This window comes from Melanaphis sacchari, unplaced genomic scaffold (genome assembly GCF_002803265.2).
Source record: "Melanaphis sacchari strain LSU unplaced genomic scaffold, SCAv2.0 Contig12_pilon_pilon, whole genome shotgun sequence".
Lineage (NCBI taxonomy): Eukaryota > Metazoa > Arthropoda > Insecta > Hemiptera > Aphididae > Melanaphis > Melanaphis sacchari.
In genome coordinates, this window is record NW_020270527.1 from 4,200,994 (window position 1) to 4,224,326 (window position 23,333).

Below are 23,333 nucleotides of genomic sequence, written 5' to 3' on the forward strand. Positions count from 1 at the left end.
ATAATCGTAACATTTTAACACAAAACAATAAAATTCCTTTTTTATTTATCAGATTCCTTGAAGCTGATGCTTTTTCAACATCCCATAGAACATTTAAACGGATATATGAATTGTGAACTTGAAAATAATCCTGTTTTGATGAGAGTAAAAGTTACTAACACGACTCGAGCCAATAAAACGAGTTTAATTGACAATCGCGTTCTCTAGACTTGTTTTGTATCTATGCTATTTCCGTTTGTCAATACGTTGTATGTGAACCACAACGCATATCAGTCGTAATGACAACACGAACCAGTCGTGACAGCTTCACAAACTTGTCCTGCGGTCCGTGAAAATCTCAACATAATATATCACGTATATCAATAAAGCTAAACATCAGATCAAAGCTCAGTGTTGTACGCTAGCTTTATAAATTCAATGTAGAATAGAGACGTTTATGAACGATCAAATATGCATTTCTACGTCTCATCATTTCCGTCTGTGGCTTGTATAATAGTTTTGGTTTTACATCTGTCATGTTTTACGAAAAATATTTCGGCAACGGAGTTAATATTTTCTACAAAGTTTAACAGAAATACCGATTTATCTGCAACAATTATACCAGGTGGTATAACACTCCCCGAGCTGCCATTCGGACATGACCAAACCAAAGGGAACAAAACCGAATTACAATCAAAAGTTCCATTCAATCTGGAAGTAGAGCCGATAATTGAAAAATTACCTACAACAGAAGTCTTAGCGAAAGTGGATGGTGAACTGGCTATCGGAAAATTTCCGACCGCAGAAGTTTCAATAAATGTAGATGGTGAACCAGCTATTGAAAAATTGCCTAAAGTAGAAGTTTCAGTAAAGGCGGATGGTGAATTGGCTATCGGAAAATTACCTACCGAGTCAAACAACCCAACGGAATCCGATGAACAACCACAAACAGAAGTTTCGTATGATGTAAATGATCTGACGAACACTGAAAGACCAGATTCAAATGTTTCATACAATGTGAAAAGTGAATCAACTACAATAACTACGCAGTCAACCGAATCTTCAACCAAAGCTGTTACAGACAACCCGTGGATACAGAGAATACAAACTGCCAAATCTAGGAGCCTGGCACTTCCTCAACCAAATGCTATCAAAATATCTACCGAAAAACCAATTTTGTTGGGTCAGATTATCTCAAACGTCCTATATGGTGCACCTTGGTTAGCTCCCCAAACAAACTCAAAATGTGCACAGGACATGATGCTATACAATAAACACTTGCAAAACTTGACATTGTGGGCATATAAAAGTAAGTAACATTATCTAAACATACATCAAATAATTAAATTATTTAAATTATAATTTATAACATATTACAAAAGCTCCGATATTTCTGTCTCAATATTATTCTTTTAAATTAGAATAATTAAAATAATATTGACAAAGTTTTTCTTCAAAAATAAAATCAATTTATTTAAGAATAAACTTATAAATAAAAAGAAAACTAATATACAGAATGTTACAAGCACTGAGTTACTAAAATATGTAATAATTTATAATACTATGATTGTTTGATGCATCGTTATTATGCTATATATTCATAAATTCTATTGATTTTGAAGATTTAATAAAAATAACTTTTCTTTTTGACAAAAAAAAAAAAAAAGTAATAATATATGTGCATTATACACATAAAAGTAATTACGAACTGTTTTACAATTAAGCTATACTATCATTGGAAATTAAAATTATTAACCAAATTTAATTTATTACAATTTTTAACTAAAATTTTTGATTTTTTAAGGAAACATTTTATCGTTAATAATGTACTTAGATAAACAGCTACACGTACTATTTTATCTATTTATTTACTTAGATACTAATAAAATATATAATTAACATTTTTATAATAAAAATAAAATGTCTAAGTAGATATCCTTGTTAAACATGCATATTTTTCAATACAATAATCTTTTGCATAAATTGGTTAGAAGTTAAGTACACTTTGAAATAAACCACTGTCGTCGTCTAACCGGTTTCTATAGTTTCTTAGATATATCATCTTTGTGAAAAACTAAGTGCCGTTTTCCTTGTTTTAAATGTCAATATTATTTTTTAAATTAAATTACAAATCAATGGCAAAAAAATTAATAATACATTATTTGGATCTTTATAAATTATGTTGTTATTACATCACATATCATTAATTTTATTTTTGTAATTTATATATTATAGTTTATATTAACATTTAACGGAAATAATGCATATTTTTCGTAGTAACAAATATCCAATAATAAGTATCTAGCTACGTTATATTTTATTCTTCATTTATAATTGATTCGATTAAATTGTATTAAGGTTTTCATGTTGATAAATTCATAAATTATATTATTTAAAAAGAACACTCTCCATAAAATGTACATTAGTTAGTAAAGTTGTTAACTATCGGACAAATTAATTACAACGTATAACATACTATGTAAGACTGTAACATTTATATTTGATTAATCTAAAATTTTTACTTTTAATCACACAATTATTAAGAGTCGTTTAGATATTATAGTGTATGCACTGAAATCTCAAAAGCAATAAAATAAAAGGGAAATTACAATCCAGGCTTATTGGATAAATTGTAACACTATGGTTTTTAATTCTGAGTAGAGCAGCAAATTTATTGGTTTTACAACAATGATGTTTTTTTCTGTCTGTCATTACTTTTTGGGGTAGTAAAAAATAAAAATATTTTTATTATTTTTAACTTTGGGTATAATTTCTGATAGCGATTTGGATCTATTTGGTATTTTGGAAGTCAAAAGTAAAATAAGCTTCTAAATAAACGAGGAATACAAAATAAAAAATCAAAAAAAAACAAGAAGAATTTTACCCGAAACCAGTATTGTACCAATTTTTTTTTTGATTCTGAACGGAGTGATGAATGTATAGATTTTACAATGATGTGTGTTTTTTTTTTGTGTCTTTGTACAGCATAAGTAGTCGAAATAATACTTCAATTTCAAATTTCGGGGGTGGTTTCCGATGGCAAAGTGAATATCCTTGGTGCATTATAGAGGTAAAAAGTAAACATTTTCCAACAGTTTACAAAAAAATCGAGAAAAAAAAATGATGAAAAAACCGGAATTTTTACGCAAAACCAGTTTTCGACCAAATCGATTTTTTTATATGGTTGTAATTCAAAAACTAATCACTGTAAATACTTAAAATTTTCACCAAATGTTTATGTTAGTGTTATCTATATACAGTTTAATTTTTAAAAGATTTTGACTTTTTTTGAGTTATATATAGACCATTGAAATTATCGATTTTTACGAGAATTTTTTTTTGAAGTGTTGATAAAAAAATGTTGGATGACCAAAAAATTTTGAAAATTTAATACAAGATTCCTTATGAGTTGTTCTTATTGAAGATAAAAAAAATTAAAAATCGTTAGTCACAATTTTTTTTTTTATAAACGTTTATAGTTGAAATATTTACGAAATCTATCGAAAACGCGAAAATTTGTAAGTAATTTTGAAGTTGAAAAATCATAAAGTTTTTTGTGTTTATAACTAAGGATTAAAAATACTACACTATATTTTCCTTAAGTTTCCCTTCAAGTAGCTATACAAAAAACTCGAAGCATCATTAAAGGAAAAATTTTAAGTGTGTTTGAATTTTTAATTTTTACGAAATAGCGTAACGATAACGATTTATCCTCAAACGATTTTAAATATTTGTTGATATTCAAAAAGTATAAGTCGTAGATACTTGAAAACTTTACCAGTTATTTAGATTGGCTTTTTCTACGTGATTTAATTTTCAAAATATTTTCACTTTTTTTCAGCTATTTATAAACAACTGAAGTTTTCAATTTTTCTGAAAATTTTTTTTTGAAGTGTCGATAAAAATTTTTTGACCCAATCAAAATACTTGAACATTTAATACAAAGTTCCTCATAAGTTATTCTTATAGTGATCAAAAAATTTTAAGAATACATAAGCACAATTTTTTTTTATTAGCATTTGAAGTTCAAATATTGACAAAAATTCGTCAAAACCATGAATATTTGCAAATTATTTTGTAGATATAATTCATAATTCATAAAAATTAATTGATTAACCATGACTTTTGCAAATGCGTCCTAATTGAAAAATAAAATATTTTTTCAAAAAAGAATGTATGGCAATATTTAAATATAATATATCCTAGACTGACAAATCATCTCCATTCAGAATCGTTTTTCGTATGCAATGATACCTATCATTGCATTCAATTTTAACCTACCGTAGTCCGAGGTTCACCCCACCCTCTAATGTACAGCAGAGCGGTACCCACTTGCCCGCTTTTTTTTTTTATTGTAAAAATAAATACCTTAAATATTTGAAAATTTTGCCAAATTTTTATATTTTTTAAACACGATAAAATTAAATATAAAAATATTTTGACTCTTTTTGATCTATTACATACATTTGAAATTTTCGATTTATCTTTAGTTTTATTTTTTTATGTAAACTTTGATAACAATTTTTGCCCTCTCAAAAACCTAGAAAATTTAATTTAAGGTTTTCCAAATGTTTTTCATTATATACCTATATTAAAAAAATACAAAAAGCAATGATAAATATTTATAACTGCTAAAAGCTAAAATATGTTGACAAAATTTATCAAAACTATGAAATTCGCTAATAATTTTATAACTAAAAATAGCTAAAAAATTGTTTACACATAAATAAAAATAAAAAACCATAGGTAAAATCAATACATTCAAGAAATAAAAAAATTAATTTACAAAGTTTTTTTAATAATAAAAAATATATTATTGTTTAATATAGAATTTAAATTACTGTTTATTGTATAGTGACGTAACTTACGTAATTAATTTTGATATATTTGTAATATATAATATGTGTTATATACTTAGTAGTTAATATCCCTTAGTCAATATTATCAAAATATAAATTTTATTATTTAACGTATTTTGTACAGGTTAGAGTTTTCTTATAATTTTTTACTAATAAAATAAAAGCTATCAAATCTCATATCGTAAAAAAAAAAATGAGACAAATACTATAGTAAATAGTTACCTTATTATTTACTCAATTCTTTTAAAAATTTCAAAATATATTAATTTATTTTAAAATGTACTATGGTATTTGTATTTATAGGTATTATTATATGTACAGGTAACAATTAGGTATTTACATATATGGTAAGATTATAGGTAACTTAATATTTTTTATTGCCCTTAATATATATTATCATTAGGGTTAGGATGTTTATGACCTTAAAAACACTAAAAAATACATGCAAATATGCACAATAAATATCAAAATATGCATTTAAAAAAAATTAAATGTCTTTTTAAAATTAGTTTATTAGGTACTAATCCAAAATCTATTCCTAATTAATTTACAATACTATTTTTATAACCTTAGACTTAAATACAAATATGAGATTTTTGAAATTAAAAATAAAGGCATCACCACACTATTGCGATCATCGTTCATAAACATGATTATATTGATTAATAAACATATAATTATAGTAAAGATAAATAAGTAATAAAGATAAGTTAATAATTTAAACTACACGTTTTTCTCGTTTTTATTAGTCATGAAACCAACAATGCCAATCTATAGGTAAATATTGATGTTTATATTATATTTAAGTTATTTTTTGTACAAAATATGCATTTATTTACAATTTTTTGGCAGAATATGCATTTATTGATAAAAATTCCTAAATATGCAAAAATATGCAAAATAAAATTGAATATATCTGATTCTATGCCATATAAAACGAATTTATTATTGGGTTTGTAATGTGTACGACTAAAAGAAAAAATATGCAAAAGTCATAAACATCCTAACCCTAATTATCATCTTCGTATTTTCCAGATAACCTGTCAATATTTATTTTGAATAGATAGACGATATTATTATTTTTTATTTCATAACCCTAAATAGAATACTCTTAAAAAATTTTATCTGAATATTTTTCTTTAAAAATTAAATGCTAACAGTTAATGAATTATATTGTATATCTAAAGAAATTATATTGACGATTTGATAAAATGTTCGTTTCAATTGACGTAAAATTGTTGAATTATTCAGTTTTTAAACACATATATATGCAGAATATATTATATTATATAACTGCATGTAAATATTTATGTTATCGTTGGTTGTATTATTATAGTGTTAGACGCCACATCAAAAGGTCCCGAAGGACTTGTAGATGCAAACACATTCAGTTTCGGTAATTTCGACCAATGTATTGAATCACGATCTAAAAATCTCGGTATATCCGGAGGATACACATTGGTAGACATTGATTTTCGACCAAGTTATCAATTGTATCCAGAGTTTTATAACAACGATCACTCAAAAGATTATGAACCGTTTGACCAAGATAAGACGACATGGGAAATACTGAAGGTAAATTTGACAATTGCATAAAGTGTTTTATATTTATAATTATATTTTACATATAATATAAATAGCTAATGAATATATCTCTCATATGGTGGCGATCCATTTATTATTAAATATCAAATCATTCAATATTAACCAACTCCAATAGATGAAATTTAAATATTTTATTTAAAAAACAATGATTTTTTTCATTTATTTATTTGACTATATTTCTGTTGGATTAAAAATTTGCTATGGCCTAAATATCTGACAATTTTTTTCAAAAACCTTTTACCGTGGTAACTATTATTGATTACCAATTATCACTTGGAAATTATATACTATAATTTAAATTCTTGGTATATTTTTTTATTTTTTTTATTTTTATTGATACACTTTAGCTAGGTACCTATGTTTAAATTAAATTTATTTGTAATATTAAATTTTTTTCAAATGGTTTTATTTCTTTAGCACAACGTACAAGAGGCTTATGTACAAAGACACAAATTTCAATGGGGCGTGTGTTTACCAGATACTTGTCAATCGAAAGACGTTCAAAAGATCGTGAGCAACGTATTAATACCAGAGCTAAACCGTCATGGATTGGAAGGTAATGTAACCATCGACCCATTGTTACACACTTCCAAAGAAAATATATATAAATTCACTGCGGGCTTTTTTTTTGTCTGGTACGTTTAAAAGTAATACGTTTATATTATTCAGTACCTTTTTTATGTCGGCCTTTATTTTTTTGTAGCGCAATGTACGTGGTGATTGGAATGCTTGTCATCGTAGGCACCTTGTACGATTTTATTTATTTGCAATACCGACCAAAATCTGAACACGGACCAATGAGTAAGTTCAAGTCAATACATTTATGTGATAAGATTTTATTTTATTTTTTAAATAGCATTTTCAAAGTTCTCTATCGTCGTATCTTACTATTTTATTAGAAAAACTCATGAAACCGTTTTCACTTATCTCAAACTTGGAAAGACTTATGAAACCGTCGGAGACCGAAGAGTTTTCAATTATAAATGGATTTAAAGTATGCGCGATTCTACAGGTCATTATTGGCCACAGATGGTTTATTGAGCTCGGAAATCCACAGTCAAATCCTAATTTCACTCATTGGGTAAATTTAATGCAATGCATATTATAAAACACTGATAAAGCCACAATCAGTTATATCAAAAGTTTTTTGTTTAGATGATTCACAATTTTTGGTTGGGCTACTTTAAATGTACCATATTTTTGGAAACGTTCTTTGTAATTAGTGGATTCCTCACTTTCCGTATAATTACAAAACAACTCACAGAAAAAAAACATTTGAACTTTATACCCATTATGATCTATAGATGGTTAAGGTACGTGGTGTAATACTTTTATTTATTTAATTTTTAAAAAGGTCATAACTTGTTACGTAATTTTATAGAGATATATTGAGTATTTTGATTTCAGAATATTCCCAGTGTACGGCACACTTATTGTCACATATATTTTCGTACTTCCATATCTGAACAGTGGTCCTATATGGAGAATGATCGTTTACAGAGAATCGGAAAGATGTCAAACCAATTGGTGGACAAACGTACTTTTTATTAACAATTACGTCCACACGGATGAATTAGTAAACACAAATATATATATTATTTATCTTATTTTTCATTTAAATATGGTTTAATGGTATAATGTTAATAGTGTATCATCCCCTCGTGGTATTTGGCTTGTGACATGCACTTTTTCATAATCGGCACACTACTGACCTATGCTATTTGGAAGTGGAGAAAACAAGGGTTGATAATACTTGGAGCGTGTTTAACCTTATCAACAGTAATCCCTGCTTATATAATAATCAATGAGAAACATCGAGGAACGGCTGATATTACTCCCCAGTAAGCGTTTATATTAATCAAAATTGTCTGATATAATATTAAATTTAAATCAAATATCTACTCGGTTTCTCGAGTATATCTATTAACTAGTATATCATTATCAATATAACCTAATATCTATAGTTTGAAATTAATTTTATTTACCTAAATTTACATCAATATATTTTATTACATAAAGAGACTAATTTATTTCTAAGTTATAAATAAATGAATAATATATTTTAAATTTTGATTTGAAAAATATTTTTACAGTTGTTATTGTTAATAACTATACATAAAAAATGTCTAATATCATAATAATTATTAACTTAAAATTTTAAATATCGTACGATTAAAAATATGAAACCTTATTATTTAAAAAAATTATTTATACAATATCAAATTATATTAATTGATATTATATATTCGTAAAATATTTTCTACTCATATATTTATTTTTAGCCATTTTATTCAAATCAGAAATAAGAGATTTTAATATAAATAATTTTAAGCAAATTAGTATTTGTAACAATTTTAATATTTTGTTCAAATTAAATGTACATAATATTATACATTATTTTCGTGTTATAGAAATCTTAAAGATCTCAGCAAAGAAAGATTTTATACTGAAGTGTATATTAAAAGCCATATGAGATCAATGACTTATTTCATTGGAATCTTAGCAGGATACTTGTACATGAGATTGAAGGAAGCTGACTACAAGTTATCATTGGTAAAATAGAATTTAATCTATTATATTTAACCCTTAGTTATAATATGCAAAATTAATATTGTTTAAAAAAACTGAATAGGTAAATATTAGCTTATTGTCGTTAAATATAATATATTAAAATTGTGGAAATAAATATATCTCATATATCCTTTATTAATATGTATAAAATACACTACTTTAAATATTATTATTAATTTATGTTAAATATTTATTAATTCACAGAAAAGTCGTATTTTCTGGGTTCCAGTTGTTCTTATAATTGGAAATATTATATATTTGAGTTCTGGAACATTCTTTACATTAAAACACAAATATGTAAATTACGAACACGCAATATACTTTACGATCGGGCGACTCGTGTGGTCTATTCTTATATCTTACGGCATAATAGGTCATGGACTCTCCGGATTTGGTAATTTATTTAAATTATAAAAACTTAACACAATTTTTATTTTTTGTGATTTGTGTGTAAAGGGGTTTGTATCAGTGGATTTTTGGGTCATAGAATTTTCCACGTTCTTGGAAAATTAGTTTTCTGTGTCTATATGTACCAAGAAATCATTCAACTTCAAACGATCGGAGCCATCGAGACACCAACATATCAAAGCTTAACATTAATAGTAAGTACTATAAAATTACTGAGTTTTCACACTTCTAAAATGATTTTTGAAATGTGCTTTGTCTTTTTTTTTAGTGTTTTTTTATTTTTGAACGTCAAATATATTTGACGTTCAAAAATAAAAATAACTTAAATGTATAACATGTTTGCTAGTCTTATTTCAATGAAATTAATTTGTATTTTTTTACTATAGTTTTGGAGATTTTGTGGTGACACCACAGTGGCCTTCATGTATGCATTTGCAATTAATGTTATGATCGAATCGCCATTTGATAGATTCCAGAAGAACGTAATGAAATTATTTGTTGGAGGTAAGAATATTACAATCTAATTTATATGGTCTTTTCCATATGGCATATATCATCATTTTTTAGGTAGCGTAAATCAAAAATAGATGATAAATAGATAGATATAAGAATTTGATAGAAATATTTAGGTAGATACTATAATAATATTGTGTTAGTCATACTTTTAAAGTATCAAATTTAAATACAATTGTATGTATCAATTTAAAAAAATATTTCATTGATATTTACCTAATATTAATTATTAATTGTAGCTAACAGGTAGTAAATTTAGATAAAAATAACATTGGTGTTCTTATTTATGCTTTATAAGTCAATTTTATAAACATATACCTAATAGGTATATATCATATTTTTAAATATTACACCAAATCAGAACAATATTACTCTATTTATTTTAAATAAAATGTACAACGAATTTAATTACTTTGTAATAATTTAAAAAATATTGATCCTAGAAATTCTTCGACTTAATGCATATTATTTTCTATATACTATAAAATTTGCAATATAATATTTAATAACACTTGAATTTATAAAAACAATTTTTGCATAATGAACTCTGTATTTTTAATAAACATTTTTTGAACGAATGGTTTTCCTAATAAAAAAATAGATTTCTATTATTAATATTATAAATTATACTAAGAAATAGAGACAGAGACTAAAGAACAGTAACTAACAATAACCTAATAAATAACTTGAAACTTACTTTATATACTGCAGAACAACTTCTCCGATTTTTAAATTTTAATATTTTTCTTATCTCTAAAATATAATTACGTAATAATGTTATTTTTTTATTGTTCTAGATACGTTTTCAAAACCAAAACCACGACTATCAATTAATAGAAACAATCTTGAAAACTTCGAGATACAAGCATAATTTAAATTTATTTGTTATCTTATATTGGTAAATTATTCCTCAGATGAAAATATCATGTACTTTGTACATTTTTTTTTTTTTTGTAGTATATTAAAATGTAATTATTATATATTTAATAAAATTGATACCATTCAATATTATTTATAAATATTTAAGAGAAATATTAATTATTATAATAATATGTAATGTTTATGCCTAGTCAAAACTATAATAATATTATATTACAATGTCAAACCGTTAAAAAAACTAATTGTAATTGGACTTTGAACAAAAACATTATCAAGGTGTATTTGATAAAATAAATCAATTACTGATAAATATACAAACTGATTCACCAACCATATGCTTACCCTTTTTTTCATAATAATTGTGTTTGGAAGATATTGTGGCCATGGCGACTAATCAACAATTTTAATGATTAATGTTAACCCACCAACTAGCCCAAATATAATATATACTAAATTCAATATTAAATCTACTTTATATTTTTGAAATCATTTTTAAGAACATGTTTTCTTATTATAAGCATCTCAACGATTGAAAAACTGTTCACGAGATATTTTAATTTAAAACAACAACATTAGAAGAAAGAAAAAAAATTACCCACAAAATAATTTACATTAAAAAGGGGTTTTTATTTTGAACCAAAAGTTTGTTTTTCCACTTAGTAGTTTTTTAAATAAAAAAAAATCTGAAAGATTTAAGAATATGGTCTTATTTAAAAATTTCAAAAATTGTATTTTGAATAACTACATTATTGAAATAAAAATAAGAGGTAAATCATCCTGATAATTAAACAATTAATATTTAGTTTACGATAAAAATAAGGTTTCTACTTTGTCTGTTTCAATTGATAATACTTTCTAAAACACTGCTAAAGTATAATATATTAGTTTTACTAGATACATTTATCTGATGCTTTGATATTTAAACATTTTTCCAGTGAATGAAAAGAATAAAAAATTACAATGATATAACTATAATAATTAAATTAATCAACACGACTGAGCTAATTACCATAAATTTCAATTTATTGTGTTTGTATTAAATAGTTCATTGAATTACCAACATCTTTAAATTTAAATTTTAAGTTTTAAAACTTATCAAATAAAGTATTAAATATTATATCACAATACTATAAATACATTTCAAAACACTAAAATTACAAATTGTACCTACAAAAAAATGTTAAAACTAGATAATTGAAATTTTAACAGAACGATAAATTAAAACATCGTTAATTGAAATCGTTGAGATATGTTTAAAGTAATTACATTTAATTAAATAACTTAATAATGAAACTATTTCTTTAATTTAAATATTTTTAAATATATAATATCAAAACTTACGAATTGTCCAGTTTAAAAAATGTCTATTATTTTCATAAAAATAATTATAGATTTAAAACATTGTACCCAAATTGTATGCAATAATTAAATAAATAATTAGCGAACTGTTGTTGTATAGAATTATTATTTTACAAATTTTGCAGCATTGATTAAAATCGATTTTGATACAAACATAAATTTTAGAAAAATCAAATAGTATTTAGGTTAAAAATATTGTTCTTATTATTTTATCTATTGATATTATTGAATAGGTTGATTAATAATTTAATCACTACCTTAATTTGTTGATTTTAAAGTAATGTAAAAAAATAATGTTTGAAATATATCTATATATTTAATTATTTTATGAGATTTAAAATTCTTTTTAACAAAATGACGGCAAAGAGATCGACAAATCAAATAAAAATGTATATTTGGAGTGCTGTTTATGTTTAAACTAATTTTTTTTTCTCAAAAAGGTAAAATAATGACATACGTAAGTAACTCATTTATTTAATAAAATTCTACATTTTATTTATACTGTATATTTGTAATACCTTTAAACGTAATATTATAACATTATGCATAAATTCTATTACAAACTTATACTTTGTGTAATTTTTAAAATCTGAAAATTATTTTATTCATCTTTGAACTCACTTCAAATATTTTATACTACATTATGAAAAATAAGCATTCAATGATAATAAGTAATATACCTGTTCACAGTTAAATATAAATTGAATAAATTATATTAAACGATAATATTCTTTCTAAATCAAATAATGTATCAATATCAATGATATAGCCTCAATAAAAAGCTAGTAAATATTGATTTTAATCGAAATAAAAAAAGTGACTAAATAACATTATATAGAACTGTTAAATAATATGATTAAATTATATTTATTTACTTCTGAAATATGTGCCGATGATCACATGAATAAAAAGACTAGTATACACTATACATATATCTAATAATTCAGTAAATCTGATTTATTGATTTTTTTTTTTTTTTTTTAATAAAAAAATGTATTCAGTTTATAGTGTAGTGAAAAATAAATGTTGTGTACAATCGTTATTGACTGTATAGAATATTTATTTATTACAATTTTTAAACTAATCATTTAAGTGATAAAAAGTAATATCAAGTAAAATTAAATAGATGTCTAAACAATTTAACACTGTATCCATCTATATTTTTAGAATTTAAAAATAAAATATGACGTTTTCGTTAGTATACGAAAGACAAAAAAATAATTATATAGCCGTTGTGTATACGAATTAATAAAATTATAGTACACCTTACTATATATTATATTGTATAATGGGTACACATAAGATATAGATAATAAGTCTTTTCATCGATCTCACTGTTAATTTTTAATTCAAATCTACACAATGATAGTGAAAAGAGATGATATTCTTATATACTACTGATGAAGAACTAAAAAGTGATAAGAAAATTGGCAAAATAACAAAAATTTAGTTTTATGCATATTTCAATCGTTTTAATAAGTAATTTAAAAAAAAAAAAGTCTATTAAGTACTTAATAATGTTATGTATATTGTATATGCATATTTTTTATTATAATTCATAGGTAATTTTTATAATTATATGTGGTTGCTTAAATATAGACATAAATAATTAACATAACAAGCGTAACTCAGCTTTTGAATTTAGAGGGAGAGCGGTGAAGTTTCACTTAAAATTATTATTTTTATACACTAATAGACATTTAAAATATGTTAAAATGTTTATTTTTAGTACATATACAATATAAATATAAGTTTTTCGTCACTAATCGCCATCTTTAATCAATAGTTTTTATTTTATTTTCCCTATCTACAGTATCATGCAGGTAGGAAAAATCGTCCCACATATTACTAATAATACAAATGATATTTTTAAAGTGCTATCACTATATAATAATATCACTAAAACAAAAATTATAAAAATATATATATAATGTGCCTACTATATTATTATGTCTAACAATATAGCCTAAATTATATAGCTGGGGCGAAGGGCAAAGAAGATATACCAAGTCATAGAAATTAACTTCTCAACTAGTAAAAAGTTTGTCCACGTGTAAAAACATTCACTATAATTAATTGATTTAGATATCTTTATTTATTATTTATTGTAATCGTTAACAAATTACTATAGTCGAAAATACCACTGTTGTTATAACAACTATTGTTTTAGTGTAAAAGTTTGTAGCGATATTTATAATCCATAAAACAATACTTTAAAAATTAATCTCATGAAAAAATGATTTTTGATTAAAAAATAAATAAATAAATTTAGTAAACCGTGCTACAGTTGTGTTACATGTACAGTACATAGGTATTATTTTCACTTACACTTCCTCAAATGCGTTTAAACTATTAATTATAATTGTAAGTAATGAATGTATTACACAGTATAATACCGGCCAACCACAAGCAAACGAAACGAAAATCTCTTAACATAAGACTCTATAAATCCTGACACCTTTTTAAATCAAATATCTCACTTAAAATTCATTTTTATCAGCATATTATACGTCCAATCTCTAATCATAATCAATAGTATCAAACTATGGAATATAGCTAAAATATAAAATATTAATAGCAAAATTTTAGTCATTCTAATAAAAATGCCATCGTGTCTATTAATAATATGGTCGATGATACTTTAGTGACTTCTATTTACAAATATATCTTAAAATCCTAAAGTTTTTGCACTAGTCACATAAATAAAAATATTACAAACAATTGTATACAAATACTTATAAGACACTTATATTTATTATATTTAACGTTTCTTCCATCAACCTTCCTGGGAATCCAATTCATCGTCAACTTACTTGTATGACATTGAAAAAAACCCATTATTCCTAGACAAATAAATAACTTCTTACACATTAAGATGAAATAATTAACTTATAAAATATATTATAATTATTATTATTATACAATAAATTAAATAACTATTTACGGTTTTTGGCTACGCGACAAAAAATAATTGTTTTTAATTTTTATTGGTAAATATTATGATAAAATATTTTAAAAATAAAATCATAAGTGATATAATGAACAAAATCAACTAAAATTCTAAATTTTGCATTAAAATACATTTATCTCTAAATAATATTAATTTATTTTTCGATGGATTCTTTATTAGTTATAAAAAAAAAATTTTTTCAAAAATAATAAGGTCTTTGCTCAATTCCACAACTCTATATATTGTATGTATTAAGAAATAAAGTACAGATTTTTGTTATTTACAGCATTAAACTTCATATTTTTCTACAGTTTTAACTATGAAATTATTTAATCAGAATAAAATTACAGATCTAATTTACTTCCAAACACTTAAAATTATTAAAATTCAGATAAATTTGTAATATTCTTATTTGATGAAATTGCATTTCCGATTTAAAAGAAACTATTAAGGTACTATTACAATATCACCATTTACCATTTTTTGTGTATACTGTAATGAAACAGTGTGCTTTATAATATATCATATATTATATAGATACTAATTCAAATGTCGTTAACTGAAATAATTTTTCATATGAATCTCACAAACTATGCCGAAAAGTAATAAACTTAATAATGTAAATAATGATAATTGAAAAATAAATTATTGCTGAAATTATTTTAATGGTAATGAATTACGACTAATAAAGGTACTTTACAAATTAATTCAATTAACCGTTACGTCAATTCATACAATGACCAATTGACGTTAACCATTAGTAAAATATAAAATAAAGTGAAATAAAACAAGTAATTTAGTTTATTGTAAGCTAGAGTAAATTAAATCGCTCAGATCCATATGATTACAAACATAGCCCATAGGTGATGACTTAAAATATATTGTAGCTGAAAATCACAAACTATTTTAATCATTAAATTTGTATGGCAATTTTATTAATCAATTTAAATTCAAAATATATGTCGTAAACACTCGTAATTTTATTTTTTATTATTTACTATTTATAACAGAACTTGGAGTTTATAGTAAAATAAGTTATAAAAATAAGCTAAACATATTCGCGAGATAAAAAAGTTCAATTTTTAATATTTTTAATTTTAAATTTATGTAGAACCTTGTACAACATTTTCAGGGTTTTTATCAGAGAAAAAACCTGTTGACATTTATAGAAAAAATGGGGTTTAAAAAAATATCTATAAATAACTTTAAAAAAATAAATATTTAATCAACATTTAACTGTATGTATAAAATATAAGCATTTAATGAAAATGTAAGATATCTGATATTTATTACTTATTTGTTTTTTAACTACAACAAAACAACAAAATTCGAGTGTTTGACACTTTTTTTTTATTTGTATTGTAATGCTATGTGGAAATTATATTTAAACAATAATTAATTGAATAGTTTTCATTCTAATATTCAAACCCCTTTCTTATACTTTGAATCACTCTTTAAAATAATTGTTTACAAGTATTCCAAAAGGTGATAACATACACCCAAATGTTTTTTTTTTTTTTTTACTTTTAAATATATTGTAATATATTATAGTAAAATTAATACATTAATCACTCTGCTCAGAATTTAATGTATATGAAAATATTAAAATTAAAATATTTTGAAATATACTAATAAGTAACATGAAGTTATTGAAATATGGAAAATATATAGGAAAAAAATTATATTTAAATTCTCGTGATTGTGAAACGAAAAATGGTTGAATGATTTGTGTCTTTTCTAAAGGCTAACCATAAGCATAAAAATCAACATGCGAAACCTAGATTTGAAATTTTGTACCTATTTGTGACAACCTTAAGCAATATATTTTAGCAAAATAAATATCCAAGATACATAAACTGTAATGATTTAATATTGATTTAGATACTTTAGCTAAAACAAAATAAAAAATACTCTTGAATTATATCTAAACCATTTTTAAAATTGAAGATATAAAACAAGTTAAAGGACTAATTTACAATGATAAGTTCTTAATAAACTTTTGAAATAATTAGTTATTTTTTTACATACAATGTACAAATATAATAAAAATATATTATTATATACATTAAAATCGAATTTTAAATCATAATCGTAAATATCATTTAATAAACCGTTTAAAAAAATATTTAAAAAAAAAAAAATAAAAATAATACCACGTTTACCACGTTGGACGCGTTATAACGTAATCATGTTAAAAGTGTTTCGTTTTAAAAATCCACAACAAATTTCTTATTATCTTTTAGAGGGTTAAAATAAAACAATTGAAAAGAATACTATCAAAGTACAATCCACTGCAAAATCGAGCGTTAATCGATGGATTATTGTTATACAATAATAAATGCTGCACCAGTTGACAGTTTAATATTTAGACGATTGCTACTTAATGATCGATATTTCAGATTTTCAATCAACTATTTTTCATTAGCTATTATACATCGATCTTCAAAGTATCGTATTCTAAAATTTTAATCTATTTAAAATTTTAAATGTAAAAACATTCACGTAACATACCTTGGCGTATGTGACTGCTTAATTAAAAAACGTTTATGACAAATTTATTACATATAATTTCTAAACGTTCGTGTACATCCGGGTTCACAAATTATTCATAATGTTAGACAACTTTGATGAAAAATCCGCGTTCGTTTAGAATATTGCAGCATGTATGCCTGTAATATGCATGCCATTCATAGATCACTGAATATCATTTTACACATTTATTTACTTATACCTACATGCTACATAGTGCATACATTTTTGTGAGAGGTGTGCTTCCTATTTTTTATAACATAAACAAATCACTTTCCACGTAAACTATTAAAATAATCGCTCAATACTCAATAATCATTACTCATAGTAAATCCTTTTTTTTTATAGTTACAATCATTTCATGAGTGAGATTTTTTATAAGTTTGTATTTTCACTCAATTCATCTTCGATAGTATTGCATTTAACCATTATTTCATGTATAATATAATAATGTAATAATAATCACCCATTGGCAATTATTATGAAATAGTCATTTATTTTACTTCTATATAGAGAGACATTATAAAATATGCAATATATTATATTATAACATCGAAATGTATAATATAACATTCAAATTGAAGTATACTTGTTTTCAATCGTAAAATTTGAAATATTGGTTTTATTCGTTTTAAAGATGTTTTCAAAACATTTAATCTAAAATATTAATGCGTAAATAAAATTAATAATACCATTGACCATGGTTTACTATCGAGATACAAAACATATTGTGTAGTTTTAATGTTTCTAATGTTTAATGTAAATTAATTTAAATCTGAACAATTTTAATAGGTAACTTGAAAAAACGTACTTAATAATATTTCGTCTAACTTTATACTTAAAATTTCGTACCTTAACATGTAAAAACCAATAGAAAGCGAAAAAATTATGTCACAATACTTATATTAAGTTAATTGTGTGTCATTCTTAATCTATTTGAACATTTATATATAATAAAAAATTATTATGAAATATGCATTTGTTTTATTACAAATATATTAAAATAAACTGCATAAATATTATTAATAATATAATAAGTATTTAAATAAACACTCAATGCAAAAATATTTGAAATAAAATTCTAAAGTCTATAAAATATTGATCAGATATTGATCCAAAAATATTAAAGCTATTCAAATAAATAACATGAAACAATTACACGAAATTTTAAATTTTTAAAAATGAACGATCTTATTTTTGTCGTTAATATCTTCTAAATAGAATTTATATTCGTTAGTTTTAACATTACTTTTGATAGTTATGTCATGATGAAATTGTGATATTTTTTTTTTTTTTTTTACATATTTTTGAATATTATAACATTTATAACTATACAAATGCGAAAATTTATTTTTATGGTATATTTCATTACAAATCATTTTATCACTGTACAAAATAAACTAAATGTAATTTAACTTATCTTATCATATCGTTACATACTCGTACGCTGAAGGTTACCGATAGTAAGATAAATATATAAATAATAAAATACTATACTGGATTATAATATACAGCTAAAAGTTGGTATGTGTTTAACCTAGTCATTGTCATATATCATGTATGGTGATACATTGCCTTGTTTTTTGCAAATTGTATTGGTTTCGTTACACAAAAGCATAAAATGCCAAAAATACAAAGTGCTAATAAAAACTTTGACAATACGTCGAAGAGTTTTCTAGTACAGTTTTTAAAACTTATGGAAAAACATTATTTTGTAATATTTGTGGCCAAACAGTCTCATAAAATAAGTGCTTTCAAGTAACTCGTCAATAACACATCTTAGTAATTCAACAAGAAAAGAAAAAAATGAAATACAATATTTATAAAAGACTTATTCGATGATTAAAACTCAGAATTTTCCCTTGATTTATGTTGTAAATTTTCAGCTTTTAATATTCCCTTATAAAAATTGCATATATAACTTTTAACATATTTTCACAAAAATATAGTGGTAATCATATTCTGGATCAAACTACAATTTGAAAAAAATGTGTATTAATTCTTTAAAAATAAGTAATTTACCGTATTTGTAAAGAAATTTAAGATAGCCCAATATATTATTATATTTCAATTGATGACAGTGGCGATTTTTTAAAATTTTTTTTGGAGAGAAGGTTCTTAAATCATTAAACATTATCTTATAATGTATAAAGACAGAAAAAAGTTTAACCCATTAATAAATACTAAATAAAATTTAATTCTTACATAAACGAAAAAAAATAACATAGCATTTTAGTCTTAAGACAAAATCATGTTATCATGTTCAATGGGTTTTTATACGTTAGAAGAATTGCTTGCATCGGAAAAACATTGTTTGTGATATTCAAGAGAAAAATGCTTATTAAAATGTTCAGCTGTATCTGTATGTATAATTCCAATTATCAAACTTTTTTAGTACTAAAAGCTGCTTAATAATTGAAATTTGTTCCACCTTCGTTTTTGGAAAATGCTATATAAAACTCACAAATTGTACCATTTTCTACAACTGAATATGTCAACTAAGAAAATTGCCAAAGATATTGAAATTTAAGATTCTTAACCTTTTCACAAATTTAAGTTTTTGTAGGAAAATTAAAATGAATTTCGGGTTTCCAGAAGTTATTTAAAACATTTATTAAGCCGTTTTGATCAACATTTTTATTTTTGTAGAGTGCTATATTAAATGGAGAGTTAGAGATCAGTGCAAGAGAGTCCAACTGAGGTTTTTTTAGAATAAGTAGAAACATTTGATGATGGAAAAGCAGATCTTTTATTTGTTGATGGTATCTCTTTCTCATTAATGTATGACGAATTAGCCAAATCTGAAGATTCAATATTGTCGAATGTTGATGTTGTTTTGAAGAAATGTGTAATACACATGGTAATATGTATCATATAATTTTAGATAGTTGAAAAATAATAATAATAAAGTGTAAGACTATACGTATTTTACTTTTTTTTTATATAACCTTATAACTTTTACACAGTTATAATAAGTGTTTAATAAGTAATTTATAGCTTACAACTTTAAAAAAAGTATTTTTAAACTTTATTAACTTGTTTGTAAATTATGTAACAATTGTTCAGTAATGGTTCATAATACATATAGAATCTAAAATCAAACAAAAACTTTTATTGTTTATAGATAAACTGAGTAAAGGATATTTTAAGTAAGAAAATATATATTTCGATGACTATAGTTTCGCTAAATTTTAATTTGCTTTCTGTTTAATGAACAATTTAAACACTAATCTCATAATACATTTGTTAATAAAATATAACATATAAATTAATAATAATGTAATTATTATAAAAAACAAAAAACCGTCTAATAATAAATATTGGTACCATGCCAATCTCACAGCTGTGGTTTGTAAATGATGAGCTCCTTTATGTCGTATAACGTATTCCACCCAATAAACCGCCGTATCAAGTGCTGACATTGGCCTATCGTGAAATATTTTGGACATATTTTTCGCATTTTTTGTAAATCTAAAGTAATTTTAAAATAACATAGTATTAGAAAAAAGGAAATTTTTACTTAATATTTGTTTGTAATATTTAATATATATAATTATATGTAATATATATTATATAAAATTAATATAATATGTTTATAGTTCACATACACAAAACTACTCAATCGATTTTTACAAAAATGTTAAATTGTTAAATTTTTCTTGAAGGTATCAAAAAAATTTTAAGAGTATAGTTTGAACTATGGTCAAAAATATACCAAATACTAATCCAATTCACTACAGGCCAACTTGTATATGAATGTATATTCATTTTAAATCATAAAATATTTTGAATCCTTATTAATCAACAATAATTTATTGACCCCAAATTTCATTAAATTCTCTTCATTAAAACTTAAAAGCTACGCATGGATCCAGTTTCCACGGTGTTCCCTTTGCATGAAATATTTCAATATTGCTTAAATTATAATATGATCTTTAAACAATACAATTTTCAAAAGAGTCATAATAATTTTAAGCTATTTATATACATTTTACATTTTAAAATGTGTTTAATTTTTATTCTATACAAGTATAAATGAACAAAAATTTTAAAATGCAATACAACTTTTTTCATAGACTGTCATATAGATAATTTTATCAATGAAGAAGAAGAATTAGAAAATATTAAAAAACACAATTTTTTTTCTTCTTGTAACGTAAAAATACTAAAAACTACTAAAAAAATAACTTCGATAATCCGATCTTTTTTAATCAGGCTATGTTAATATTTTTCTCCATAATATAGTATTAATTATTAGTTTTAACTTAATGAAATAATGTTGCAATAACTAAACGTAACTAACTCAAGTTAATGTTTTTAACCTACTTATCCACTCTCTACAGAATAACCAATATTATTATACTTGATACGAGTATCACACAATAATTGTATAGGTACATTTGTTTAGTAATATCATAGAATACTTGCCTCATATCAGTTAATATTAGCTTAACGTCTCTTTCAAAAGTATCTTCTTTCAATGTATGAAAATTGCTAATTATCCCAAAGCCATTTTCTTGACTAATTTTTAAATTTTGGAACTGATCCCCAAAAACGGGAAACCCGATAAACGGAATTCCAGCGTCAATTGTTTCCATTAGGCCATGAACTCCTCCGTGTGTAATAAAAAGCTTGCAATTTGGGTGCCCTAAAGTTAATAATATTTAAACAATTAAAAATATCTTGACCATTTAAAATGTTATATGATTTATTACTTAGAATGTTTAACTGTGGAAACCAAGAGTCGACGTAAAAATTATCTGGAAAATTTCGTGTGTCGTTATTTGTCCATTTAAACAAAACTTTTTGTTCCAGTCGCCCCAAAACATTTATCAAAACTTCCAGCGAAGGCTTCGGTAGTTTAGCCACATCTAATATAGTACCAAAATTTAAGTACACAACTCCAGCTTTAGCTGTATCCATGAAGTTCTGTAACGTCTGCAACACAAAATAAAATATATATTTGGTACGTTACAAAAACTCAAATCAAAACACAGTACCTTACTCATTTTCTTTGTAGGTTGTATGTGAATACCGGGAACTTCGATGAATTTCGGAACGTAAGGTCTTGGGCCAAGAATTGCTACATCAGAATCTATTAGACCGAGTGATATGTTTTCCAACATATCTGTTATGGATGGTCTGTCTTCATATCCGGGGTATTGAAAATATGTATCCATTAGTTTTTCTAGTTTTGGGATGTACGTGATTGGTTCAATAAACAGACTGTATAAACCAAATAAAGTATTAAGTAATCGATTTTGGAAGTTAAGTGATTTTCCAGAGTTCAACTTGAAATCTTTAATATAAGAAAAATCTGAGGGATTGGCAGCATGACGAGAAACGGTTACAAAAGGCGCCACCGGAACGATACTAACTACTGGAGCATCATATTTATGACCCATGGCTACGGTACATTCTTGGAAAAACGATTCTATTATCACCAAATCAAACTTGGTTTGATCTTCTTTGATAAACCTTTGTATCTCTGGAGCTGACACATAAGTTTCAGTGATATCAAGAGTAATTACATTTCGCAAATATATGTCATCCAATAAAAATAGATATTTGTAGCTATCTCGCACAGCATCCATTACTAAATAAAATAAAGCAATTTAAAAATTAAAATCTTATAATTGTTTAAATGATAATGTTACAAACAATTAACTGAAAAGAATTAT

The 23,333-nt window shown here is 24.0% G+C and overlaps 2 protein-coding genes across 3 annotated transcripts in view; one reads left to right on the forward strand and one right to left on the reverse strand.

Moving 5' to 3' along the window:
• Window positions 1-12: 12 nt before the first annotated feature.
• On the forward strand, window positions 13-10,930 carry LOC112591146 (nose resistant to fluoxetine protein 6-like). 2 transcript variants are annotated; one of them, XM_025334854.1, is made up of 14 exons: window positions 13-787; window positions 842-1,288; window positions 6,175-6,413; window positions 6,861-7,078; window positions 7,147-7,244; window positions 7,343-7,524; window positions 7,599-7,756; window positions 7,851-8,019; window positions 8,091-8,284; window positions 8,855-8,996; window positions 9,219-9,408; window positions 9,471-9,616; window positions 9,809-9,926; window positions 10,733-10,930. In XM_025334854.1, exons 1-14 carry the CDS (start codon window positions 451-453, stop codon window positions 10,804-10,806), a joined length of 2,712 nt encoding a protein of 903 aa, XP_025190639.1. In that variant the 5' UTR covers window positions 13-450; the 3' UTR covers window positions 10,807-10,930. The 2 variants fall into 2 exon arrangements, with proteins under 2 accessions (XP_025190639.1, XP_025190638.1); XM_025334853.1 differs by having other exon boundaries at window positions 13-1,288.
• Window positions 10,931-20,828: 9,898 nt separating this feature from the next.
• The window catches only part of LOC112591253, a 38,304-nt gene continuing 35,799 nt past the window's right edge, over window positions 20,829-23,333 (reverse strand). The window contains exons 8-11 of the mRNA XM_025335009.1: window positions 22,653-23,248; window positions 22,368-22,590; window positions 22,081-22,300; window positions 20,829-21,123 (exon numbers count right to left, since the gene is read on the reverse strand). Coding sequence (XP_025190794.1) covers window positions 20,844-21,123; window positions 22,081-22,300; window positions 22,368-22,590; window positions 22,653-23,248 — 1,319 coding nt within the window. The 3' untranslated portion in view covers window positions 20,829-20,843. The remainder of the gene's footprint in view (window positions 21,124-22,080; window positions 22,301-22,367; window positions 22,591-22,652; window positions 23,249-23,333) is intronic.

Coding starts and splice junctions, on each gene's coding strand:
- LOC112591146 (XM_025334853.1), top strand. CDS start 451: ATGCATTTCTACGTCTCATCATTTCCGTCTGTGGCTTGTATAATAGTT. Junction 7,525..7,598: donor ATCCTAATTTCACTCATTGG/GTAAATTTAATG, acceptor TTTTTTGTTTAG/ATGATTCACAATTTTTGGTT. Junction 8,285..8,854: donor ACGGCTGATATTACTCCCCA/GTAAGCGTTTAT, acceptor TTCGTGTTATAG/AAATCTTAAAGATCTCAGCA.